This window comes from Pteropus medius, unplaced genomic scaffold (genome assembly GCF_902729225.1).
Source record: "Pteropus medius unplaced genomic scaffold, Ma_sr-lr_union100, whole genome shotgun sequence".
In the NCBI taxonomy this organism is placed as follows: Eukaryota; Metazoa; Chordata; class Mammalia; order Chiroptera; family Pteropodidae; genus Pteropus; species Pteropus medius.
The window spans coordinates 1,674,035-1,701,947 of record NW_024355523.1 but is presented as its reverse complement, the minus strand read 5'-3'; the positions used below and the strand labels follow the sequence as shown (position 1 = coordinate 1,701,947).

The 27,913-nt window shown below is 36.5% G+C and overlaps 2 protein-coding genes across 6 annotated transcripts in view; both read left to right on the top strand.

Moving 5' to 3' along the window:
- Positions 1 to 79: 79 nt before the first annotated feature.
- Positions 80 to 12,125, top strand: LOC120599661 (caspase-1-like). The gene is made up of 10 exons (XM_039858746.1): positions 80 to 123; positions 744 to 1,010; positions 3,383 to 3,448; positions 6,396 to 6,511; positions 7,151 to 7,324; positions 7,730 to 7,964; positions 8,385 to 8,528; positions 10,923 to 11,032; positions 11,501 to 11,604; positions 12,024 to 12,125. The coding sequence occupies exons 1-9, from the start codon at positions 117 to 119 to the stop codon at positions 11,597 to 11,599; spliced, it is 1,218 nt and encodes a 405-aa protein (XP_039714680.1). The 5' UTR covers positions 80 to 116; the 3' UTR covers positions 11,600 to 11,604; positions 12,024 to 12,125.
- A 1,199-nt stretch (positions 12,126 to 13,324) lies between these two features.
- LOC120599660 (caspase-13-like) overlaps positions 13,325 to 27,913 on the top strand; it is a 23,626-nt gene continuing 9,037 nt past the window's right edge. For 3 of the 5 annotated variants that reach the window (XR_005651963.1, XM_039858743.1, XM_039858742.1), the window contains exons 1-8: positions 13,325 to 13,483; positions 17,094 to 17,348; positions 20,952 to 21,061; positions 21,895 to 22,068; positions 23,255 to 23,489; positions 24,332 to 24,475; positions 25,438 to 25,547; positions 27,108 to 27,211. Coding sequence is in view for 4 of the 5 variants with exons in the window: in XM_039858743.1 (XP_039714677.1) it covers positions 13,378 to 13,483; positions 17,094 to 17,348; positions 20,952 to 21,061; positions 21,895 to 22,068; positions 23,255 to 23,489; positions 24,332 to 24,475; positions 25,438 to 25,547; positions 27,108 to 27,206 (1,233 nt within the window). In the remaining variant the exon portion in view is untranslated. Of the gene's footprint in view, positions 13,484 to 17,093; positions 17,349 to 20,882; positions 21,062 to 21,894; positions 22,069 to 23,254; positions 23,490 to 24,331; positions 24,476 to 25,437; positions 25,548 to 27,107; positions 27,212 to 27,913 lie in introns of those variants that run through there. The other 2 variants (XM_039858744.1, XM_039858745.1) reach the window with 2 other exon arrangements.

Below are 27,913 nucleotides of genomic sequence, written 5' to 3'. Positions count from 1 at the left end.
GGCATGCAAATTCATGAGCAGTAGGTATTTCTCAATATATGTACACACCCTGTTAACAGGAAGGTAGAACACGCTTTCAGTTTCATATCACATATCAAGGCTAAGAGAGAAAAGCCATGGCTGGTGAGTTTTGATTGTTTGTGTTTGTTTGTCCAAAAGAACATATCTTGGGGAAGAAATTTTGGAAGGGGCTGCCTTTTTCAGAAGCTGTAATTAGGTTCTGTGAATGTTTAGGTGAACAGAACTGAAGGAGTGGGAAGAAGAGGAGGTGGGAGGGCAAAAGGAAGGAGGGAAGGGGCCCAGAAGACTTTCACAGGGGGCTTTACTGGTGTTCTGCAGTCATTTTGCAATTGTAACTGAATTCTTAAATGTCATTGTCAGACAGAGGGTTCAGAATTAGCACAAGATGAGTATTAGCAGCTGTTGTCCCCAAAGGAAATAGGCTATCACTGTTTCATTATTTTATTATGCAGAGTTGAATAAGCATATGGGTCAATGTCAGGATGATTCCTGGTTTTCAGGAACTCATTCACAGATAGTAAATCTCAGACTTCAGGCCACTCAGTGAGCATACGAGGGTAATATGAGAGAAGCATAAGAGATGTGGACATCCTCAGGATGACTGAACTGTAAGTAGAGGGACATTTTATGGATTAAATCTAAAGGAGGCTATTCCCTGTTGCTGACATGAGAGGAAAATGAGATTGTTTTCATGGCTTGAGGAATCCTTGTGCTTCAAACAGACATGGTGCTGAAGCAGAAGAGGAAGCTGTTTATCCGTTCAGTGGGCACAGGCACAATAAATGGCTTACTGGATGAACTATTAGAGAAAAGAGTGCTGAACCAGGAGGAGATGGAGAAAGTAAGACATGAAAATGCTACAGTTATGGATAAGGCTCGAGCTTTGATTGACTCTGTCATTCGGAAAGGGCCCCAGGCGAGCCAAATATGTATCGGTTATATTTGTGAAGATGACTGCCACCTTGCAGAGGTGCTGGAGCTCTCCTCAGGTAAGGCCAATGACTCAGACTAAAGTTCACGTATGCCCTGTGTCTTTGGGCCCATATCTGATTTCTTCGTTGGCCACGTTAGTTTGCGACAACTTCCTCACAGCTTCAGGGCCCCATTTGTGTGGTAGTGCCGTTATTGCATGTCTTCTGTATCTTTTCCTCTTTGTTCCTGTTTCTTTGGTCTCAGGAGCCTTCTTTTGATTAAAACTCATTTCCCATCCCAAGTACATGATAGCTCATTTGTTGAAATTCATGAGAACTTTCTGAAAAGTTTCATACTGTATTCTCCAGTCCTCCTGCCAAGGCACATTAGTTAGTTAGTTAGTTAGTTAGTTAGTTAGTTAGTTAGTTAAAGTCTAGAGCTTTCTAGGAATTTATGTAGTTATCTGACATGAAAACTTAAGATCTGTAACTAGATACTTCTTATAACTCCTCTCCAAAATTTTGTTCTCCAGAAGGAATAGAATGTATTTCAGTGATGGTGAAGCATTCAGAGAATAAATTCAATGTTTACCGAAAAGCAAAGCTTTTTAAAGCAGATTCTTCTAATTGCCCCCTTGCATTTTCTTTTGTGCAGCCTTGTTCACTAGCATGAAACTAGGCTGTGGACCATTCATAAGTCCCCAAACTCGCTATTCTTGTCCTCCTGAGGGCTTGATCCAGGATTTGGGTGTCTGACCTGCCCCTTCTATGGTCTTTTAGTTCCTCCACACAGCAAAGATGGGGGCTCTGGTAGACTCCCACTCACTGGTCTCTTTTAGGCTTCCTAAAACCATTAAAAAGGAGTTGTTCTTTGAAAGCAGGAAGACTTTTTTCCTAGGGATTGGAAGAAGCCTATGCCTGTTTGAGTGACAAAACACATGCTCATTTACTATTTTTCTTACAATACCTCTTTTTCATTTAACACCTCCTCCCACAAAAAAAAATTAAAGACAATCAATAAATAACAATAAGGATCCAGAATAATTGTATAATAGCCAACATTTCTTCTTTCTTGTCTCATTCCTTTCACTCCATAGTCCGTGAACCTTAGAGATACTTGTATAACCTACTATGAGAACTCTAACACCTGGAGTCTACCTCTTTACTTCTCAGATGATGCCTGCTCAGTCGGGGTTGTCATGACTTTGTCTTCCCCTCATCAACTTGCCAATTTTTTTCGAAGCCACAGATTATGAAAATTAGATATAATATTTGAATGACTCTAATGGGAAAGTTTTTTCTAAAAGTAAGTTCTTGGCACGTGCACTACTGCTGTAACAAGGCCTCTTCCAGAAAATGATCTTGAATTTATCAATGGTTAATTTAGTCCAGCAGTCTAGATAGGAAGGAGAGGATAAGCTGCAGCATGTTGCCTTGGGCTTGAAATTTTGTGGGACGGCCTATGGCTTTCCTTCATTCAAAGCAAGGAAATGGACATATTTTGTCTATGGAAATCTTGTCTTTAATAGGTACTATAGAATGAAGACTCAAAGTATTTTACTTTTGTTAGCTCATGCCAATTTTTAAAGTCTCCGGAATAAGCTTCTCAGGTGGGTATTACTATGTTGAGATCCTTATAAAATCTTAAATTTAAATTCATTTTTTGTCCTTGAAATCAATAATCATAATGAATAGTGATCTCAGAGGATATATTAATAAATTTGAGAAATTTTGTGCAATTAAACAGTATAACTGAGGCTTTTTTTTTTCCCCCTCAGAGTGTGCCAAATGGGTAGCACATGTGCAGAGACTGTGGTCAGGGCTTCTGTTACATGCATAATTGTACAGGGTCTTTTGTGAGCTGACAGAGTAGCTTAGTGAGTAAGAGCCCAGGATTAATAGTCAAGACAGATTTGTGTTCATATATAGATCCACCACCTTCCTATTCTATGGCCCTTAGAAAATATATTTAACAGTGATCAAGGGTAGACCAGTGAGTCACCTCATCATCATTTTCTGCTGTGATAAATCCAAGCTTAGATGCTGTTTCTTTTTCTCTGAAGTTAAGGTCAGCTCTGAGTTAAACAACTTCACTCTGTACACATCTTTTATGCAGTAGTAGTCACCTCAGGAACTACCTTGAAACATGCATATTAAAAGAATTCTTGATTCTATAGCCGATGGTGTCTCAATTCCACTTTTATCATAGATAGCAGAAATCAAGGAAGTCATGTCCAAATACGCTTTTTTTCTGCCTCAAATGTTAAAGTCCAGTAATTCATGTGCAGAGGTTTTTGTTTCCCAATGATGAGTATGGTTCCAGGAAAATCACATTTTGACCAAGATCAAGGCCTACCGAAGTTATTTTCAATAGGAAATGTCCAACACATTGGGGCAAGATTCTTCAGAGGTGATAAGTGACTATTTTATTGTTCTTTATCTTTCCTCAGGTCCACAATCTGGAAATTATAATACACAAGACTCCTCAGCAGTGATTCTTCCCTTCTTGGGTAATGGTATGTTAAAAGCAAAAATATTGTTGAACCCCTTGTTCTTTGACATTAACTATAGATTCATGGGATAATCCTGGGGGGAGGAAGCTATGGGTCATTCTCATGGATTGATCCCATGCCCTTCCCTCTTCTCAATCTATTTTGCTTTAGCAGAAGCCACTCCTGCAGCTTCACTACCATGTTTACACTAACAAATTCTGAACCTGTGTCTCAAATCCTGACTACCAACTTGAATGCAACACTTCACTATTCTAGTACTTTCTGAATACACGCACTTACTTCTCCACAGACTCCTTGATCCATATGTGTCCTAGCTGAACTTGCCATCCATTCTTTCCCCCACCTTGCTTCTCTCCAGTTTTCCCTATCTTGGTTAATGGTGCCACCATTGCCCAGTTATTCAAAGCAGAAACCTGAAATTAACTCTTTCTTCTCCGTCACTTCTGACATTTAAGCAGCGGCAAGTTTTATTGATTCCTCTCTCAAATCCAGATCTGTCTCTTCTCTTCCATTTCTATTACTGTATTTCAAAGCCCCTATTTCTACAATGTCCTATGATTCTCCAGATATAACTCTCACTATATTTTTCTTGTATTTTTTAAAAATAAATTCATCATTTTCCCCCAGTAGATTTTAAGCTTTATGAGGAAATAGGACATGTGTGACTTAATCAAAGGCATGAACTCATTTAACAATAGTTGACTTATAGTATGCATGCAATAAATATTTGTTAAATATTATTTTACTAATTTCATCAAGATTTCTATTATATACTAGGCCATTAGAAAAATATTTAGCTCATGCCCACTGTGTTATAGATCTTGTTCTACAAACCATTTAGAGAGTAATAAACAAGACAAACAAGCTTCCTGATTTTATTGAGAATGTATGAACACACAAATTATGAATGACTAGGTATTTAAGAATCTTCACCATCAAATTAAGGCTACCCTAAAATTTAGGCATGGGTATGACAGTACACACACTCATATCAGTTAAAATTATATGGAATGGGGCGAAAAAATCAAGTATTTTTAATAGCTTAGATATGATAGAAACTTATGTTTCATTCATAAATGAGCATTCTCCATAGCAGACAGCTCTCTTCCAACTGCTAACTCAGATACCTATGCCTCTTCCATTCTATGGCTTTGATATCTGCAATATACACTGCCAAAGTAACTGTGGTCATAACCATCCAGTTAATGATATTGCAAGAAATATGGGGGATCCTTTGTGAGAGATTTTGCCAGGCTTGGCTTGGATGTGCCACGCCATAATTCTGCTTACATTCCATTGTCTAGAACTCAGTTACATGGCCACCTCGACTGCTAGAGCGGCTGTCACCACAGACTAGCTGTGTGCCCAGGAAAAGGCGGTGTCTTGTTGAATAGCTAGCCACTCTCTGCCATAAAAATTTAAAATTTTCATTCCACATAGTATTGGAGGTAGCACAGGAAAATCCTAGGACCCAGATAAAAAGGAAGATCTTAAAACTATTTCAGTCCTCTACTCTGAAAAAATAATCTCAGCTTTATTGAGTCTTGACAATGTTAATATGTATAAGGTCAACATTCCTTATTAGTAAACCTTATTTTTGTATGAATCTAGTCTCTTGCTAACTAAATAATCAGTGTTTTATTTGTCTTAGAACAGTATTTCACCCACAATTCTGGAATTATTTCACCCGAAAATGACTTTTTTCTCTTAAAATAAAAGACCTTACATTTAAAAGAAATTTAGAAGCAAAAATTTTACCATGTTCAGAAATTACTGCAGTGAATCTATTAAGGGTGGTTATCCCATGCATGTTTTCTTAGATATTTCATGAGATGAAACATTCACTATACAACCAATTCCCTATTCCTTTACTAAGAAAAATCATCTCTAATATAATCCAAATCTTTCTCTTTAATTTATTTTATTATTCTCCGGACTTATGTATGAAGAAATAGAACATTTTTCCACCTAATAATAATTACTATAGTTTTCTCCAATATATTAATTCTAAATATCTCTTACTTTACCCACACTAAGCATACTTCATGCTGCCTTGGTTTACCTAACTGAATATTATAGTAATTTCTTCAAATTCTTCTTCAAAACTGAATATAACTTTCTAGTTTGAATAGTTTAGTTTCTGAAAGATCTTCCAAATATTGAGAAAACATTTCTATTTTGAAACAAAGATTATGTTATTTTTCTAGCAAGTGTATCACCCTGTTGAATGGTGTTGAACTTTTTATGAAACAAACTCTAAAGGTTTTACTCACATAAACCACTATGAAAACTCTTCCTCGTGTATTTGAGCAATGTTTAGTGTTATGAATCCATTCAGTGTGCATCTTGATTTTAGCATTTATCATTTTATTTCATGTTCATTTTAGTTAATATATTCAATAATCTTCATCCTCTTTGCCACATGTTCGCACAGTAGAGAGATCCTACATCTCCTTCCTTCCTTCCTTCCTTCCTTCCTTCCTTCCTTCCTTTTTATATGCTTATCATGCCTATTAAGTAAATAAATAAATAAGCATATATGTATATAAACATTGAAATAAGAGTAATTAAGACTTACTTCCATTAAATTTTATCCTCAGATTTAAATCATCAAATTTATACCAACTATTTTATCTAATATACTAATTGTTTTATGAAGTTCCATCATGCATGGCCCTGAAAAATTCTTTTTTAAATCTAAAATATTTGTAAAAATGCTGATCCTAGGAGATAAAGGTAGAACCTTGTATCACACCACTGGAAATCTCCTCTGGTTTGGGATGTGTTCCAGCAGCAGTGACTCACTCAACAGTGTTGACAACTAGCCCAGAGTTTTTCTCCTAAGGATTCATTTCTTCCTCCATGGCTTTATAAACAGATGATGTTGTGAGTAACGTCAAGTGGGACACTCAGGAATATCATCATTCATAATGTTTCTTGTCTATTGCAGCTCTTCATGCAAAGCAAGACAACCTGACTAAGCTCACATTCCCAGGACCAAGAGGGAGCCTCAAGCTCTGCCCCCTAGAAACAGCTCAAAGGATATGGAAAGAAAAGTCAGCAGAGGTGCTATGCTCTGAACGCAAGGACCTGGGTGAAAGATACACTGGAGACCATTCTAAAGAGCAGTGGCACATTTTTAGAGCCAATTTCTTTGAGAGGTTTTAGAAAATCATCCTGCTGCTTCCCTTAAAATATTCCTATTTCTTAGAATTCCAGCTTATGAATAAAGGTTCAAGTTTGGTATAATTCTTTGAGTAAATAATTACAGTAATAACAACAATGGCATTCATTGAATGCTTAATATGAATCAGATACTGTTGTAAACTTGTTGCATATAACCACTTGAGCCCTAAAATAACCCATTTTAGAAATCAGGAAACAACATGAATTGTTAAATATTTTGCCAAAATCAGTAACTTGGAGTCGGTTTTAAGATTCTGTCATTCTGGCTTCAAAACCTGTTCACCTCTCACAATCCTATCTCTCAAAAATAATTAAATCAAGTTCTCAGCTATCATCTGGGCTTTTACAAACTCATTCTAACTCCTCTAGTAAGATTCATTTGCTCTCCCTGTTTTTATCTATGATTCATGAGATTTGGTTTCTGGATAGAACTAAGGGAGGAGAAATGGTCTTAAACCCTCAAGATGAATATTTAATTAAAAAGAACAAGACTGTTTATCCAATCTGCATTTTCTACAGATTTACCCAATAATGGAAAAATCAATTCGCACACGTCTTGCTCTCATTATCTGCAACACAGAGTTTAACAATCTTCCCAGGAGAACTGGAGCCGATGTTGATATCAGAGATATGAAGACGCTACTAGAAGATCTGGGCTACACTGTGGATGTAAAAGAAAATCTCACTGCTTCGGTAAGGCTTTTCATAATGTAGAGACAATGGTCATGTCCTCCACATTTCTAAAGAATGTTTGACTATAACACCAGAAACTTAGTCTCTTGATAGTTTAAAATTACATAGATGGTGCATAATGCTACAATAACCCCTTCAAATGTAGTCTTTTAGCAGGAATCTGGTGGAACTTTTGGCGGGGATAAATGTTCTATTAACTCAGTAATACCCATTTCTCTCTACTAGAAATCCCTGAATGGCATCCTATAACCCTATACTGCTTTTCTTTGAATTGAAACTTAAATTTTCATTTCTATCTCAATTATATTCATATTACCCAGGGATTCCTTAGTGTCTTTATTGAAATCTCAAGATGCCATAATAATGAATTTCGCAGTCCAATATCAGTGGTGTGGTCTCTTCCAGGATATGACTATAGAGCTGAAGGCATTTGCTGCCCGCAAGGAGCACAAGACCTCTGACAGTACTTTTCTCGTGTTCATGTCTCATGGTATTCGAGATGGCATTTGTGGGAAAAACTACTCTGAAGAAGTCTCAGATGTATTGGAAATCAACACCATCTTTCAAAATTTGAATACTCGGAGCTGTCCAAATTTGAAAGACAAACCCAAGGTGATCATTATCCAGGCCTGCCGTGGTGGTGAGTGCTGATGCCTGCTAGAACACATGATATACGAGTATTGACCTCATCATTTATATACATCCAGTATTTTTCACTTTTTGTGTGCCTGCTCCTTAATGTCAAAGAACACTTACTTTCACCAAACAAGATTGTAGTTTCTGAGGGTTGTGCGAATGGATGGTAAATATTTTTTCATTTTTAACTAAAGAGATACCATTTTTAGCCTTAAGACTTTGATGTTTTGATGTTGTTAGAGTTTGTTTAAGAGTTTGTAAAGATGAGTTATTAAAAATATAGTTCCTGAGATGTATGTGTGTATATGCATGTGAATGAATGATAGATAGCGACAAATAAATCAGTAAATATGGTTAAGCCGAGGTTTAGGGGAGAAAGTAGTTCTCTTGGCTAGTAACAAGAAATCAAATCTTGCCTTTTCAGAGAATCAAGGGGTGGTGTGGTTAAAAGATTCAGCAAAAGCTTCTGAGAACAGTTCTTCACTGCCTCCAGAAGATTTCGAGTATGATGCCATTAAGAAAGCCCATATAGAGAAGGATTTTATTGCTTTCTGCTCTTCAACACCAGGTACCTGTATAGTACACCTTTGTGGGCATCACCAATGCAGAAATTCGCCCCCACCCACTAGAGAATAGATATCTGCTGATCTTTCCATGAGACTTCTGAAGAACAACTCAAGCATCCCTCCCAGTTATACCTTCAATTTCCCTTATCTACAGAGAGCAAATGTGCATATATTTTTGCTAAATTAGTAATTAGTAAACTCCCACAGTGCAAAATATTTTCTTGGAACCATGAGGGATAAATAGAAGAGTATCTACACTGAAGTAAATTAGAATCTGACTCCACGTGGTAAAGGTCTGCAATGTTGGGATCATTCAGCAGTTCCATTTGCCTAGACATCATGTGTTTACTGAAAAGTAGTGTTTATAGAAGGAGTAGAGAGAGGCAGAAGAGCAGACAAGGCGTATTGAGTCTCTAAGTTAAATTGGTTTCAACTAAAAGCATGAGATGGATGAAAAGACAGGAATTAATGATTTCTAAATCTAGGCTATGGATTAAGAATACTGCTGATTATATTCTGACTTCGCCATTTAGCACTTTGTAAACTAGTTCCACTTATTTAGCCTCTCTGGGCTTTCTTTGAATTCCTTACTAACATATGTAATACAAATATCATTGTTCTTAGGATTAAATGAGATAATATATGAGAAATATTGAACATGACAAAGAGTAAAGCACACGTAAAATAGCTGCTATTATTAAAGATTTTTCTACTTATAACTTTAATCAAGCGTTTTACCTTGAGTTACTTTCTGTCTCAAGGTTTAAATAAAAGTCATTTGAATTATTTTATCCACTATCTTTTGAAATTTCTTGGGCACTCACATTCTTTTGATTTGCTAGGGCCTTAAGGCCTCGCCTCTGCTCAAATAATTTACAGATTAGACTATTTTCTGTAATGAGGTACCATCTCTCAGGAGGGAGCCTGGTTCTGCATTGTGTTGGTCAAGTCTTAATGTAGAAATGAGTGATTTTTTTCATCAAAAATAATGACACTAGGCAAAACCAAAACATAACAAAACAAAAAATAACAAAACAAACAAAATAAAACCTCACACAATTACAGCTTGAGCATATTTAGCAGATGTTAGTATGAGACAAAACTATTCTTTAAAATCCTTTGATTCTGGCTTCCACAAAAGATTTACCTCTGGCTACATAGTCTTTTATAGACTCCTGGCTTCTCAACATTCATCTTACTGATTTATTTCTCCTTTTCTTTTATTTTTCTCGCCCCTCCTTTCCAGATGACTTCAAAACTCCAATTCAGTTATCCTCAGCTAGTTACCTTCCACTAGCAAATCTAGCTCCATATTCTCTGGTGTTGATCCCAACCACTTTATAGTGCTGTCCTGAAGAAACATGACCATTCGCTCCCTAATTTTGCAAAGAATTTGAAGAGATACCTTCCTCCACTCTCTCTCTCAATCCCTTCTTTACTGGAATGAGCCTCATTAAACAGCTATGGTTTTAAATAGAATTTCAATATAATATTGTTATATATTTTATTACCATTATTATTGGCTAAAATGTTTGGTTAAAGTGTGTGTCCATAATTATATACTTAGCTATTTATACCACTCTTCTCTTATTTATTTCTTTGCATAATTTTAAAATGGCTTTATGATTTCTATGTCTCTACTATTTTATATAATTAATACCATTCTTCAATATTTCTCTTTCATAAGACTGTTTTGTCCTCCAGTGGAATATGATCTTTTTCTTTTAAACCTTTTCTAGGTTTGTACTTTCTTTATATTATTACCATTTTCATATTTCATTAATATTTTCTTTGTCTAAATATCTTATGATCAATATTATTTGATTTTAATTAAATTATTTATAAAGTAGATATTAAAAAGCTATTAATATTACTACACTGAATAGACTGGATATTACATAGCTTATATTCTCCTAGACACTTATAATTCATTGGATTTAATCTTCAGATATCCTTTTTTGTGGCAGAAATTATTACCCTACTCTTTGTAGCCGAGACCATTGCATTTCAGAGTGTATAATTAACTTAAATCAGGGCGGTATATAACACTCTTAGAATTCACACTCAGGTATTCCTTCCCCAAGGCCCAATCACTTCCCCTTACCCCATACTGCCTTTCCCTCCCTCTCTACTAGGTTTGCAGCTCCTTGAACTCAGAGACTACGTATCTTAACATCTGTACCATATATGGAATCTTTCTTATGACATTAACAATTGTCAAGTATCAGTAAAAATATACTCACTGAATGTTGAATATATTCACTAAATAATGGCATGCAGTGTATACAAAACAGCATGAACTCAGCACACTCCCTCAGCTGAAGTGGAAATCCTTGCACTCAATCTCTGGTCAGGCAAAAGTTTTGCATGAGATTTGGAATGTGTTCTATTCACAGATAACGTTTCTTGGAGACATCCCACACAGGGCTCTCTTTTTATCATGAAACTCATCAAACATCTCCAAGAACATGCCTGGTCCTGTAATCTGGAGGAAATTTTCCAAAAGGTAGGGGTCTAGATGTTTCTCACACGCTCCTTCCCTGGATATTTGACTATTTCAGTTGGAAACCTAGGGAGCAACTCGGGTCATGCTAATCTTGCAGAAATGCCCTTCTTTCCAAACTAACTTTGGAGGTTCTTTGGTGAGTCGGCAAAACTGAAAGACAGATCCAACCTGCTATGACCTAAAAAACAAACAATCCCTAGAAAATAATAATTTATTTTAACTTCTCTCTAGCCCTGAGTAGACAAACAAGTGGATTTGCCTGTGTCTATAGCTATTAGATCCAGCAGCAGATTTTAAAAGTCTGGTCATGCTGTGCTTTGATTATACATGCTGCTATTATTCTTATGAATACACAAACTTTTTGTGTTTATGATTTATTTTGCTATACGTTTTGTAATTTTTCCAGCTTAAGTGAAAATTCTTCCACTCAGGAAAAAAAAAAAAATACGGACTTTCTTTTCCTTTCAGGTTCGATTTTCATTTGAGCTACCAGATGGTAGGGCACAGATGCCCACCACTGAAAGAGTGACTTTGACAAGATATTTCTACCTCTTTCCAGGATATTAAAATAAGTAAGTTGTATCAGTGTCTACGGACAGAAGTGTGTGTGTGTGGTGGAAGGGAGTGAGGTTGGGGAAAGAGTGTTGAAACTTCATCCTGGTCAAGTTCTCAATGTCTAGTATAATAAATGGGGTACTGAAAGGAAGACTTTCTGCTGGTTTAAGGCAGAGCACATTGCTTTTCTCTTAAAGTTCAGTAGAGTTAGATGGCCCTTCCTCAAGGTCAACTGATATAGATTGAGATATAGTCATAGATGATGAAAGTTTCATTTTATATGTTCCTCCCTTTCACTCACCAAGGCAATACTTAGACATAGCATGACCTCTTCCTTTTTATGAGTGTGTATATCCCCATAAATGGAGTGATTTTTTTAACTTTTTTTTTTAGCAGAACTCTTTTTTTATGTTTGTTTTATTTCTTTTTCCTGTAGGAAACCAGGAGTTCTGTCATTTTGTACATGTTTTTTTGAATCACGTCTTCAGGAAGCAGGTGTTTCCTTAAACATTCCAATAAATCTGAAATAAAAATGAAAGGTTGTTGTGTGTGTTTTCTACTTTGAGAAGACAGGGAGTGGAATTTGGAGTTAGTAATGGGTTTAGCCTGAAGACTTGATCCATGAGAGCTGAACTGCCTAATGTAAACATTGTTTGTTTCTAGAGACCATTTGCCGGGCTTTCTGCTTTAGAGCTATAGATGCAAATCACAGTAGGTACCTGTCTTCAAAGAATTTGAAGCTCAGCAGGAGAGATAAAGAGAAGGCAAACAGTGTGATAAGTGATTTATCTAAAATCCCAGAGTTTACTTCTAACAAAACTTTGGCTAGAAATTACATATTACTAAACTTCCTTAAGGTATTTGAGGAATACAAAGTAATTTTGATTCAACTCCAGGCAACTAGCGGTTTATAGTTTTATTAAGAAAACAAGATAGTCAACCGACACGAAACAATTAGCTGACAATACATGACACCCCATGAATAAGCGCTCAAATGTGTTGTATACAAAATAATGTCTCTGCGTGGTACAGTGGTAATGAGTTTGGGGTGAAATTCTCCACTCAGCTATGTTAGAATTAAAAAAAAAAATGAAAGTACTCCCCTTTCACTTGTAAGTATGAACCCTTTCTAATCCTAAACCATTAGAAGTGAAGGCAAATTTCTGACCTTTTGAAGACCTTCAAAGTTGAACATATCAGTCTTTTTTTTTTTTCCTGTTAACTGTTCTTCTGGACATATCTCTTTTGTACTATCTTACATTTGTTCTATTATACCCTGAGACTGTTTCTGTGATCACTCATTATTCAGAGAATATCGAAAAGGAAAGCGAGAAGTTGCCCTCCAAAAAAATGCAATGTGAAGGCAGGGTTAGGCAGTTAAAAAAGCATGAGAGGAGTGAAGATGAGGATTTTTTCAGAACTTCCATAAAAGATTAAAATGACAGGGAAACAGGTAGAGGATTGATAGCAGTACAGAAATAAAAGGACACCTGTTACTTTTAACTCCTTCATGATTTTTAGGTGAGCAGAGGAGAAATATTGAGAAATCAGAAGGAGAAGGACAGAGAGAAGGAGGCATGGAGGCAGTGAAGTGAGAGAAGGAAAATGAGGGAAAAAACAGTCAGAAGTGTCAACCAAAAGGACAATATTTAGAGCATTTCCATGTTTTTTCCCCCCAAAGGACGACAAATCTCTTCTCAAAAAACTGAGAACTTCATTTGTCGACTTCTGGGGATTTCACGACAGTCGACTCAGAAGTTCTAAGCAGCAGTTTCCTAATCTGTGACTAAATGTCCCCGCCTCCTACAAAAAGGAAATGGCCAGTAACTTTCATTTTCAGGACTGTGGCTCTCTTCAAGGCAGCAGGAAGGGACAAAGGCTGTTTCCAAATGGCTGGTGAGTAAGGGTCCTTTTCTGACTAGGGGTCAGGGGCTTGGGTTTTAGGAAACATTTTATTCATTGCTCTGTGACAAGCAGAAATCATAAAAGGGAAACAGGCCAATAGTGTGCAAGCTGAATTCTTCCCCTTATTAGCTCTGTAACTTGAATCAAAGGATACTGCCTAAGAGGGGCTGAAGGAAAGGATGGTTTCTAGATACCTTAGACCCAGGAAAAGTTCATTCCTTTCTGTCAGCTTCTGGTAAAGAAAGAAGGGTAAAGACAAATAGAGTATGTTATTTGTGTGTGAGACAACTCTCGAAGTTTCTAAATGCACTCTGAAATCTTCTCAGCTTCCTCTTAGTTTCAAATTAGTCATCTGGATCATGAACCTTGTTCCCAGAATCATATGTGAGCCTTTTAATTCCTCCTGCCCGCTTTGCCATCCCCTCTATTGAAGTACACTCTTGGTCTTTTTAAGGTGACTCTATTTTTTTTCCCTCTTTCTCTCCAGTCCTGGTGTTAACTACTGCAGCAGTTTTTTCTTAGATTACTATTACAGTTTTTTTTTGTTTTGTTTTTGCTGAATTTTTGGTAGTTTTATTTTTACTTTCTTAAGGAAACTCTGTACTGTTTTCCACAATTCTTTAACTGGTCTCCCGCTCTCCAGGATTTAACCCTCCAATTCACCCTGCATACTACTTTCAGGTCATGTTTCTTACACACAGAAACTAAAAAAGCTTAAGAGATGGAGTCATTAGCTATTTATACAGCTAGTACGCACATGTCATATCACTATTTGGACTTTATTTTCCTCATTTGAAAGAGAAGAGGTTTAAGATCAGTGGTTTCTAAACTTTACAACAGATCTGAATAATCTGAAGTCATTTTTCAAAATTCAGATCATTCAGATTATCCTGACCCTGAATTGTTCTTTTTTTCTTTTTACAGATTTCTTTATATAAGGACTTCTTCAAAATCTATTACACACTCCATTCTTTAAACATCCACCTTTCTTTTTTAAAAATTCTATTTAGCTTAAATTTATTACTTTTATTTTTAAATATATTTCTAATTAATTAATTAATTTTATGGCAGCATTAGTTAACGAAATCCAACAAGTTTCAGCTGTACACTTTAACCAATGAGCTGCTCTGGGGTAGCTGGGGGAGAGGAAAGAGGCGGGCTCAGGGTGCCAGAACCCAGCTACCTTGAGGCTTTCAGCCAATAGTGCTGCGTTGAGCTTGAGTCTTTCATGACTATCACCGCTTTCACCAGTAGCTGGCACAGCGCATTCACTTGATCCATCGCCTTGCCTCCTGCTACGCTCCACGAGAGAGCACCATGCCTGTTCTGGGAGCATAAAGCACTGATGGCTCCCTTGCTCAGATAACAGACACGCTGATACCCGACCTCGGAGGGCTGGGGGATGGGGAACGCGAAGGGGAACAGGAGTGGTTGAAGCTCCAGCCCAGAAGGAATCAGCCTGAATTGCTCAAGCTTAAATAGCCTGTAGGCATTTGCAATCTTTTAAAAATCTACGGATAATTCTTATAGAGTTGGCCTGTCATAAGTTTGTTTGCAAATTAGAATCATTAGGAGAAAAGTATCAGTTCTCACATTCTAGCTATTTATTAATGTAATTTTCTTATTCAGGAACATGCAGTGGCTCCCTGTTGCCTTCTAAAAAATGTCTGAACTTACTCATTCCCACCTTTCAAAATAGTTTCTATAAATCCCTCTAAAACATGACCTCAGCCTCACAAAAAAATTGTATTTACTGTATTTACCCCACTCATACTTCCTTGCTTTCATGTTTCTTTACTTCTTTGATTCTCTCTGTGATATAATTCTTTCCAGGGTTTATGTCTCACATAACATTTAATTTAAGTTCCTAAAATGCAAGGATTGATTATTTTCTTGTCTTCTTCATGACACTAATAGAGCATTTGGCTGGGGAGTAGTAGATTAATCGACACTCATGGCCACCACTTTGGCCAGGCAGGATGGCCTCACTGGTTATTGGATTGAAATCAGGGCATCATTAAATAACAGATTTGAGAAACTGAAAGGCACTAGACAAAAATAAAGTGGCCCAATAAATATAAATAACTGAGTTTGGTTGGCTATTGTTAACTAATTAACAACTACAAGAAAAAAATTTGCTAGCCTAAAGAGAAACAAGGTGTCCTGGGAGCATATACCTCCGACTCAATATCTAGTCTGCAAGCATCAGGGGAAGATTCCCGGAAGAAAGCGACATCTAATCTGAGATTTAAAAGCTAAAAGGAGCAGTGGGGAAACAGGGAGAAATGTAGGGGTGGGAGACTAACTACATAGAGATCATTATGTAAGGGCTTTCTAGAAATGAAAGAAGGGCAGAGTGCTTAAAATGTAAGAGTAGGTGGCTAAAATAGCAGAGGATGAGGATAAATGAGAAGACCTAGAGTAGATTAAGCTTAGAGGTTTCATTATCAAATCTAGATTTTGGAACCCTCATTGTGCTTCATTGTGAAGAACATATTAGACGGGGAAAAGAGTAGATTTATAAGGTTTTTGAACTAATTAAAAAAGAAAGGATGTCGGCCTGAAATGGACTAATAAGCGATTAGAAATGAAAGAAGTAGTCAAATTCCGCAAATATTTAGCAGATAAAAATCAATATACTGTTTGACGTGAGATGGAAAATAAGTTTTTTAAGAAGGCAGGAGAGATTCACTATCACCGTATTTTACTGGCTTGATGTACTTGGTGGTTAGATATCACTTACTAGTACAGGAAACAAAGCAGGTGAATAAAAAATGAGCAGATCAGCTTTATAAAGATGAGTACAATGAGTATGTAGAATGTAGAGAAGAGATGGATATATGAGTCTCAATTTTGGTATGCACATCAAGGCTAAATCTACAAATTTGGGGGTAATTTATTATTTAAAGTTAATCATGAAGTCATGAAAATGTGTAGATGAGACAATAATAAATTAACCTGGTATCAAATTAATCTACCATATTCAAAGACTAGTCACTAGAGAATATTCATCTCTGAATCTTGATTGAGACAAAACTTTGGGTGCATTCATTCATTTATTCATTAATGCATGTATTCAGCAAGCATATACATATATTTAAGTTCTTAAGCACAAAGATGGTACAAAAATGTGGATTCAAAAGCATAGTGCTTTCACCAGGGAAACTAACTGCAGAAAAGGAAAAAAGATCCTATGGTTCTAGAAGGAGGAATTTACAGTGTAGACAAAAGCATGGACTTTCCTTGGGGCATACATTCCAGGTGGATTATCAACATCGCTATGAGAAGGAGAAAAATAGACAGAGCAATATGAGAACAGTGGATGACATTAGGCCCAGCGCCATAGAAGGGGGATGAGGAGCTATCAAAAACAAACAAACAAAAAACTTAAGTGTCAATGAATCATTAAACACAGCCTAGTATGAATTTAATGGGCTGAAAGAACTCCATAGGTATAATGAAAGAGGTATGTACTTTATTGGGGAAATGGTGAAATAGACAGTATTTAAGGAGTATTCCACATCACGGAGAGCGCTCTAAAGACAGGACCAAACTCTTTAGGTTGTGCCCACAGTTGAAGGAATCTTTGTATTTCTGACAGAAGAAAACCACGACAAAAAACCACTTAAGGTTTTGGAAACTTTCGGTAAAGAAATCTTAACTGGATTTTTGGATGGCTTGGTGGAAAAAAATGTTCTGAAACTGGAGGAAACTGAAAAGAAAAAATTTCAAGATGCCAAACCTGCAGACAAGGCCTGGGTCTTGGTGGACTCTGTGCGACAGAAACGCCACGAGGCAGGTCAAGTCCTTGTCCAAACCTTCCTTAACACGGATAAAAATTCCACCAGTACAGAAGGTAAGAATGGAATAATTTACAATGAATATCTCAAATTTTTCAAAACCAATTTAGCTCTGGTGTCCTCTATAATGCCCTCCATCCTTAAATTACTAAAATATAATTTTCACTAAATCTATCATTGCCCTTTTAAGGGCCCCGTTATCTTTCCTGAGACATAATTCGATTTCCAGTTAGCTAAGAAGCTGAGTCTTTGGTTGGTTGCTCATGGAAATAGCTAGTTATAGACACTTTGTAGTTAGGGATATCTGAAGCTAGGTTCTTTCACTTTGGACACTATCTGACTTCATTCAATTTTCTTAACCTGCTTAGGCATCAGTCTCAGCATCTGTGAAATGAGGACAATTTCAGTAATTTCATAGGCTTTATAAGGCTAGAAACACAATGGCAAGGATATGCTGACAACTCCTAAGATTTTAGCTCTCATCTAGCACTCTTCTCTGAGCTCTAGATATATTTAGCTCTAGCTGCATATTCAACATTTCCACTGAAATATTCCCCTGGCTTCACAAAACTAAGATATCTAAAATTAAATATTCGATTTCCCCTATCAAATCTATTCCACTTCTATCCCCTTTCTATCTCATTAGATGGGACTATAATCCACCAAATTACTTAATCCAGAGTACAGCAGTTTTCTTCATCAATCAATAACAGTTTTAAGCATAGTGCTAGGCACAAAGCAGACAAATAAATATAGGATGAACAGACAAATGGAGAACACACATGCAAATATATATTAGTTATCATAATTACTTGGCTTATCATATTTAGGGCTTTCCAGTGCTTACTCATTTCTGCAAGTTACAAAATTTGATTAGGAGAATACCTATAAAGTATCTAATATATTAAAACCTTTCAAAACTTTTGACCTACATTGAATTACGAATATTTCTAGAGCCTAAATATCCACAGGCCCAAGTTCACCAGTGACAGACTCTATTTGCTGTGTTTAACCTGAAATTCCAGCCCTGAATACTAGAGTTTATCAAAAATAAGAAATTATAAACAAAAGACAACATAAATTTTACAGCCCTCACTATAACAAATACACTTTTTCAATAAGCCCTTTTCTGGGGTCAACAGTGGGAAGCAAAAGCTCATGTGACAGATGTCCAAGACTGTGGCCTAGGCTGTGTTCTCATTAATATTTATACTGGTCCTTGTGCAGGTTCATTATGTTATCTAAAATCTGGGATGAGACAGGAAAAAAAACAAGGATTTTTTTTTTTCAAATATCAGAGATAATTCAACAAATGGGAACCGGAATTGAAGTAATAGGAGCTTCAAAATAATTTTAGCAACCCTAGGAATCACAATGAGCATTCAATTAAACTGAGATAACCTGTTGTATCAGGAGAGATTGTGGCAGGCAGGAGACAGGTAAAGATCCTGTGAAGTGATGTGTTCAGTGGTTCCCTGGGCTCTATCTACACATGGAGCCTCGAAAGTGATCCCGGACACCTATAGCACACTCACTCAGCAGGCCAGAAAGCTGGATGAGCTGGGCTATCAGAATACATAAAAGCCCTGGCCAGGCCTTTTGGACATTGATATAATTCTGAGGGTTCCTAGCATAGTATTAAGAAAATGAAGTGGAGGATAGAAAGAATCCAAGCTATTTGTTTATCTTATTTAAAAAACTCAATTAGCAAACTCATATATATACATGCTATATGCCAAACACTATTACTTAGAGAGATAAGTACTCAAATTCCTACCCATCAAGGGAGATGGTTTTGACTTATCTCATACCAGCCCCTTGCTTTTTTTTTACCAGTTGAAGGGGTGTCCTGAGTATTACATTAGTTAACAGATAAAACTTAGATATTAAAAGTTTCATCGAAACCCCTATTTCTCTCATTTCTTTCTGCTACACTGCCAGGCTAATGGAAAGAAACTCTTTTTGGGCAGCGGGCTGCACAATAATATTCATTATGTTGTAATGAAAGGATTTGTTTTTTATGCTAATTTTACTACTAGATTTCAGATAGAAATACTGCCTAATTCCCAATTTTATCTGCAAACGCTGTCTATATGTAGACATTAGATAGCATTTCTTAAGTTCGAGAGTTTAGCAAACATGTAAATAAACTGGAACCAGAGGAGACTTTTGATGAGAAATACACGCTTTGACCAGGGAATATCCCAGGGCCCTGGGTGTCTTTATATTGCTAAGATCTTCTGGAATGCAACGGGAGAACACGCGTCACTGTTTAATCTTTAAAAATAAATGTTCAGAAAGTTTGGTTTCCTTAAAGACTTATAATTTGCTGCATCTTCAGAACTTAGGTTTTTAGAAAACTTTTTAGAAAGACATTTATCAAAAAAAATATTATGTAAAAACTAATGGAAATAAATTAGTAAAATAGAAAAAAAACTATAAAAAATAAAAACTGAAAATTTCATACAGGATAATATTGTTTTTTTATTTAAATAAAATCAGAGAGTATCTTGGTTCATAATAGCCTTATTACATTAGATCTTTATAAACCTCTCTTCTAATTTCCATTTATGAATTCTTCTTCCTTCCTCCTTCAGGGGTGGTCTCTGGACTTTCCCAGTCTCTTGCACAATCTCAGTCAAAAGATGCCAGTTGGACTGGTTTCCGATCATATTACATTTCTCTAGGGATCAGGCTGAATGAGTCAGAAACAAACATCTCTGACGAAGGGGAGTTATCGCCTCATCTTTTAAAACATGGGCTAAAAATTTAGCGCTGGTTGTTCAGCACTTTGGAGGCCAGGGCCCCCAGAGTATGTTAAAATCTCTGACCAAAAAATTGTCCCTTTGGCCCTGGATACAGCATTCTGGTTACCAGGTAGCATTTCTCCTTTGAATGGCTGACTTTCCAACTCGGTAAGGAATCACTGAAGCCCATCTCCTCTGAAGAAGTTAAGAATTCAGGCTGAGGTTGTTGAAAAATTACTACTTGGATAGCACAGGGTTCAGGATTCTATTAAGTGTGTGTTATGTGTTGTGTGAAGTAGGAGGAGATTAGGAATGTTATACCATCCAATATGACAGCTACCAGCCACACGTGACTGTTAAGTGCTTGAATTATGGCTAGTAACAGTTGTGAAATAATATTTTGTATTTATTATGTTAAATAAAATATTAAAATTAATTTTGTCCACTTATTTTTACTTTTCTAATGTGCACATCAGAAAATTTTAAATTGTACATGGGATTCAATTATATTTCTCATATACTCTTGCTTAGAGACAGGAGAAAGCACACATGGATGAGTGACTACTCTAGAGTAAAAACATTGCAAAACTCAAACTGTTTTTGCTAAACATAAAAAAAAAAGGCTAAATTTGACCCCAAATCATCAAAGTGTTTCTTCAGAATAATCAGAATATACTATTACATTTTTAGGTGGATCTGCTTTTTCTTACCAAGGATTTCTCTCTTCTTTCCCAGTCACAATACATCTCTTCATACCAGAAGTTAGATATAACTATGATTCCTACATTAAAAGATGTTTTAAAAAATCTTCTCAGAATTTCCCTTCTCTGTCGATATTCTCAGGTGAAAATTGGGTCACAGAGGCAGATATCAAAATTTATATCATGTGATGTCATGTGATGTATCCTGCAGCTCTTTCGAAAATAGTGGCGGGACCTGTTGAGTCAGCAGAATCTACAGATACCCTCAAGCTTTGTCCTCATGAAGAGTTCCTGAAACTGTGTAAAGAAAGGGCTGGAGAGGTACTGTGCTCTGTACATGAAATGAGGAAAGAGAGAGAAACAATTGCTTTCACTAAATGCACAATTTTTTAAAGCACTAAACATAGAGTGGTTGGGTGGGGAGGTAATTGATTTCATAGATTACAGGAGGAAATGAGTAAGGAGAAAATCATGTAACCTCATACAGATTCCAATTTTCTTTCAACCCCATGATAAAAATCTCACTTTGTTCATTTATTTGTTCTCATATCTTTTTGGAATTTCTTACATTTTTAGCCAAGGTTATAGAATCAAAATATTTATAAGAGAACAAGGCTGAGTAGTATCTGTTTGCATGCTAGTTGAAAAGCCTAGATGCGAAGCATATTTAAAAATATAATTAAAGCCTGAAATGCATTATAAATTGACATGTTAAAATAGTACCAAAGTAATAATGTTACCAAAGGCAAAGAATTTTCAAGTATTTATGTTTAGCTGGAGCCAATAGCAAATGTCTCCTGATTTTTATAAAATTTGATCTGAACCTTGAATACTAAGAAAGCTTTATCTAGGTGGAGAAGAGAGAGGAGATGGATAAGGTAGGAATTGGTCTAGTTTCCTCAAGATTCTTGTATAACTATCCCAAATATGTTCTGGGTCCCACTCTGGGCTCTTGAACACTGAATCACTTTCATTCCTCAGTTCTTCCTATTGTCAATTCAATCTACTACAAAGAAAAAGGAAGCAGTGTCTTCTGGTACGGAAGAGGGAAGAGGGCTGCTATATGAGATCTTAACAAAGCAACAGTGATTAGTATAGAAAGGTTTAAAGGAGATTTGGATAATTCAAACTCACTGTGTATTTATTTCCTGCAGATCTATCCAATAAAGGAGCGAAAGGACCGCACTCGTCTGGCTCTCATCATATGCAATACAGAGTTTGATCATCTTCCTCTCAGGAAGGGGTCTGAGCTTGACGTTACAGGGATGAAGTTGCTGCTTGAGGGCCTTGGCTATAGTGTGGATGTGAAAGAGAAACTCACAGCCACGGTAAGGGCCCCTCACCCACTAAAAACATGTATGCATTCAACACATATCCTCCTATTAATATGTTAGCCAAATACTTTAACAACTTTAGGCCACATGTTTGTGTGTTTGTGTGTTTATAAAATGAGAGTATTAAACATATCATTAAATTTACTTCTGTTTCTTTTGCTATCCAAATATCGATTCCATAAAACTAGACAAAAAGTGATTGGCACATGTACCCACCCAATTTTAGTTCCAAAGTGGGATGATTGGGATTTAGATCCAATAATCCTAGAAAATTCTAAAGTAATGGATGTTTAGCGGGTGTCTACTCATCATGCAAATACTGAGTCCCAACTTTGTCCCAGGGGCTATTCCTGGCACTGGGAATAGGTCTGTGAATGAGACAGGAAGTTCCCAGCTTGACTTGATTTCAGTAGTTAACCTAAATGTGAACTTGGTGGAGGGCAATCAAACTAAAAGCGAAACAGAAAATTTCTGAGATTTGATGTGTCCGTGTGTCTCCGTAAGAGTGAAAATAAAGTTAAAAGTAAGTGAAAAAGGACAAAGAAAACCTAAGAGCAGAGTAGTAAGTGGGGAGTAATAGCTTTGATGGAATGGTCGAAAAGCATCTGTTAGGAGACAATATAGGAGCTGACAGAGCACTACCAGGAACAAGACAGCTCTAGAAAGATGTGAATAAAATACATTCCAAGAAAGATGACTACTAATGAAAAGTCTGAACTGAATATGAAACTGGCACGTGAGAAACACAGGAAGACCAGTGGGACTAGAGTCTAGAAGAGAAAAAAGGATGGTAGGAGGGGGTATATATATGTCAGAAGTTTTATTTTATTCTAAGTACAGTGAGAAGGGTTTTAGAAGGGAAGTTGTATGATATCTTTATGATACAAGGTTCTCCTTAAGTAATGAGGGAAAAGACAGAAATAGAAAAAAGCATAAAAAGTGACAATAAGCAAATATAAAAAGTGTCAAGAGGACAATTTATATAATGTTGGTGGGAGTAGAAAGTTGAACCAACTGTTCCAATATAGAAAGAAAAATAAAACTACCATTGAGTAATCATGATGTGAAGCCACCGTGATTGGAACACTACCGATGTTTCCTATACTACTCATGATAAATGGGAGTTCAGATTAAGTTTAATGCCTGTCCTATTAAAGTAAGACTTTATGGTCTTTTTCAGGAAATGGAGTCAGCGCTGTGGGAATTTGCTGCCCGCCCAGAGCACAAGTCTTCAGACAGCACATTCTTAGTATTCATGTCTCATGGCATCCTGGATGGAATCTGTGGGACTTTGCATAGTGATGAAAAACCAGATGTGCTCCCATATGACACCATCTTCAGGTTATTCAACAACCGCAACTGCCTCAGTCTAAAGGACAAACCAAAGGTCATCATCGTCCAGGCCTGCAGAGGTGGTGAGTTCTGAGTTGGAAAATCCGAAGGTCCTCAGGTGTTTGCTGAGGATTGTGATGTATGTTTTATTTTTAGGGGAAACAATCTTTGCTCCCATTAGGCGCAAACAAACTGAATTGAATTATTAGGAAACTTCAGTTGGCGGGGGTGTGCGGGGGGTGCATCATGAGAATTCAGCTGAGAAATACCTATTCAGTTTAATCCAAGGTAAGTGATGAAGGAGATTGGCAGAATCTCTAAATCAATGTTAAACAGAAATATTTCAACTTTGGAATGAAATCATTTCAATGACAGCTTTATTTGTAAATGTTTTACAGACATTCTGACATTCTCTGGCTTTTGAAGAATTTCATTTGAAAGTGAGGCTACTCTGTAATAGCAGCACCTTTTTTATTTTCATACATTATCGAAGATGAAATTAGTAGGGAGATGAGGTTACATGGGATCACAATCAAATTTTTCTTTTTTTTAATGACTTCCAATTGCTTCTCAGCTTTTTGGAGCAGTGTTTGGGGGAAAAAGCAGAAATAACAGCTAAAAACTGGTAACTCTACTCTAACATAATGCAAATAAGGTTTTAACTCCTTTGCTCTTCTTAGCAAATGAGTTCTTCCAGTTTTATGATACTGTCACTATTTACTGACAAGATACTGTCACTATTAATTAGCACATTGCTTGAAGACACTAGAAAGAGGCAAAGTGCTGTCTGTGCGGGGTGCGGGGAGGAGTTGTGCACGGGTGTATGAAACTGGTGAGAATAAACATTGAAAAAGGATGAAGCTGGCAACGAAGATAGTCATACGGAGGGAGGCACACAGTGTGTGAGAAGTCGATGTCTCTGCAGCAAATCGTGGGGAATTGTGGGTCAGTGACTCTCCAGCAGCCTTGGCAGACAGCCATTCGCAGTCACTTGAGAACCTGGAGGAGGATGCCGTTTACAAGACACATGTGGAGAAGGACTTCATTGCTTTCTGCTCCTCCACCCCACGTATGTATCTTTCAGTTGCAGACAAGAATTTGTGGGCCTGAGGCCAATTCTGAATGACTGGGACTGGCTGACCTTTCTCAAATGATCAATTTCAAGCCCTTTTCTCCATATTTCCCATGTGATGCTAGAGTAGTGCCATTGTATACCTCAGTAGGAAGGAATGTGGATTCCCTTTTACGACAGGTAGAAAATGATTCTATGGGGCTTCTTAGGCCTAATAGCAGAGAGACAGTGTTTAGTCTTTGACCTCTAGGTAATCATCTTAAGAAGCCTTATATTTGAATGTTTCTAATTTGCAAATTTTTGTTTAAAGTCTCTTTTTAACCACTTCATGCAGGTATAATTGACATATAAAAAGCTTTATATATTTAATGTATCTAACATAATGAGTTTGGATATGAGTATACATCTGTGAAACTATCACCACAATTTATGCCATAAATATGTTCCTCTTCCATTCAAAAAATTTCCTTTGGATCTGTTCAACTATTTTGTTTACTATATTGTGAAAGACGATATGCTATAGAATCTGTAAGCAACCTTGGACCAGGTGGCCATTTCTAGTTGCTTACTGTATGAACATGGGACAGTTCTTTAATCCTTCTAAGTTTCTATTCTTTCCTTTGTAAAATGGGATAATACCAGTTATCTTTCAAGCTTCTTTTCAAAACCAAGTGAATAAACATAAGGCACATAATAGAAGGTCAGCCCCAGGAATACAATGCAATCATTATGCAAACTTTAGCAATTCTGATAAGTTGCCCCTTTAGCTCAACCTCTGATAGTTTTTTATATGTTTGTTTCCTCTATGTGGAAAATGATTTTGTGTAGAAATATAAGTGCTTCCTCTTTACATGTCAATTCCCAAGCTCTGCTTAAAAACAAACAAAACAAAAGTATAAACAACAACAACAAAATAGCTAAGGCCACAGCCCAAGACTTACCACTCCCTATCTTCATAGATAATGTGTCCTGGAGAGATATCACAAAGGGTTCTCTCTTCATTGCACAACTCATCTCATGCTTTCAAAACTATTCTTGGTGCTGTCACCTAGAAGAAGTATTTCGAAAGGTAAGCTTCTTTTTCCCTTTTAAATCACTTATTTGTTTAGTAAGACTTTATTATTATTATCCTTTGAAGTGACAATGACAGATTTTGTCAGGCAAACAAAAGTAGAGCCCTACCTGGTTTCTGTTATCCAGGGGTTTAAAATTTGTTTTAGAAAGAAATGTCAATGCGCCATAGCAGGAGATAAAAACAGAACAAAATAATATAAAATATAAGCTTGTATTTTTATAGGCTATAAGTTCTTAAAATTCTAAGAATGGAAAGTATTTTAAATTAATTTTTTATGCTTAATTTATTAAATAAAAATATATCAAGTGGTCTACTTGCTAATGGTTTCTATCCTGTTGACATAGGGGTAAATGAGACATGTGACATAAGGCTACTTAGGACCTACATTTTTGTGAATGATGGATACTAAACAAGTGGGCCAACAAACAAATGTCTGATTACAGATAGTGATAAGGTCAATAAAGAAAAAGATCTCAGAACAATGAAAGAAATACAGAAGACATTCTTTGAGTAGAGTGGTCCAAAAGAGAAGACATGATATTCCTTCCCCAATTCAGGATATTCCATATTTCCCACTCCTTCCTAATTTGTTTTCCTCCATAGTTCTTACCACATTATCTCATTATATATTTTATTTTATCATTTTATTTTATTTTATTTTATTTTATTTTATTTATTTTATTTTATTTTATTTATCTGTATTTACTCACTTGAATGAAAATTTTGTGAAGGCAGGAATTTGCTCAACATACTTGCACATAGGAATTAATATTTATTTCAATAAGTAAATGCATGAATGAATGATAGATGCTCCTCTTTCCCTCCTTTTTTTAGTGAGAAAGGGATTATTATTAAGAACACAGGAAAATATGATTACTTTTAAATTCAAAACTATAGATAACAGTAGCATTCCTGTGGGAAAGAGGAATATACCTTTAGTAAGTTGGAGAAGATTGTAATGTAAGGTGAGTCAGGATCTCTCTGAATGGGAACTTATAAAGTTAAGTCCTGTCGAATTAATAAGAATTAAACATTATACTTTCAAGGGCATTGCCAAGAAGACTAGAAATAGAATCTCATTGATCAGTCTGTGGCAAAAAACTTCAGAGGTCAGCTTGGCGGCTGCGATGTGAAAGTTGTTCGGTGTTCAGGCCTTAAAGACAGAATCCTGGGTTTTGGGCCATATTGACTCGAGCAGTTAGCCTCGGTGGAGTTTGAAGGTAGAGGATCTTCCAGATCTAGCTCACGTGAACAGACCCCAAGGGATAACTGATCATCAGATCTGTAGATCAGAAATGGAAAATAGAGGAAAGGCAGTTTAAAAGGACTTGGATTAGGCATGAGGTGTTTATTTTAAGATAAAGAGTATATTCTGACATGGGGTGTTACTTCTAAGAGGTAGGGTAACAGTGGCAGGGCCTTAGAATAGCCATGGGCTTGGTCCCATCAACTTTGGGTGCACCCTTCATTCTTAGAATTTTCTGGCTCATGGTACAAAATGTTTTCTGAGAGTGCATAAGAGATGTCTCGTCTAGAGCCTCTTTTTGTTTTCAGGTACAACGATCATTTGATAAACCAGATGTTAAAGCCCAGATGCCCACTATTGAGCGACAGTCCATGACAAGATATTTCTACCTCTTTCCTGGCAATTGAAAAGGGTATGTATCAAGAATTATTGGCAGGTGAAATAAATGGGAGAGTAATATTAGTGGTGAGGTCCAATGACCAATGATAGCCGATTGCTTGTGTGGTCAAATTAGTGTTCCTTGTTGATGTAGTTTGGTATTATTTTTTATTCTACTTATATGAATCTATGTTCCCCCTCCATCTCCACAGTCAATTAATCAGTCAGTCAGTTAATCAAGGAGATAAGCCGACCAAGAAAAGAAGTAATAAACAATGAAAGATACAGGGTAGCAATTAATAAAATAAAAATGTACTCATGCTTCTATTATTATATTTCTTTCTCTTTCTTTCTCTCTCTCTTTCCCTCCACCTCCATCTCTCTATCTCTATCTCACACACACACACACACACACACACACACACACACACACACACACACATTGGAGTCACCAAACATTGCCTCAGATCTTAGAAAACAAAACAAAACAAAACAAAACAGAAGAGCTGACTGTGGGAAAAGCAGGGCATTGGTCTTTTGAATGCAAGTATCGCATTACTGACATCGAATTCTCATTACCAGACAGTATAAAATATATTCTGAACTGTAATGTTTGTGTTGATGCAAACTCTGGTTCTCTGACTGTTCTCACAGTAAACCACAAAACAATCAGTCTGCTGTCAGATTCTTAATTCTTGCTCAGAAATCCATTTAAGCACCCATGCTAACACACACT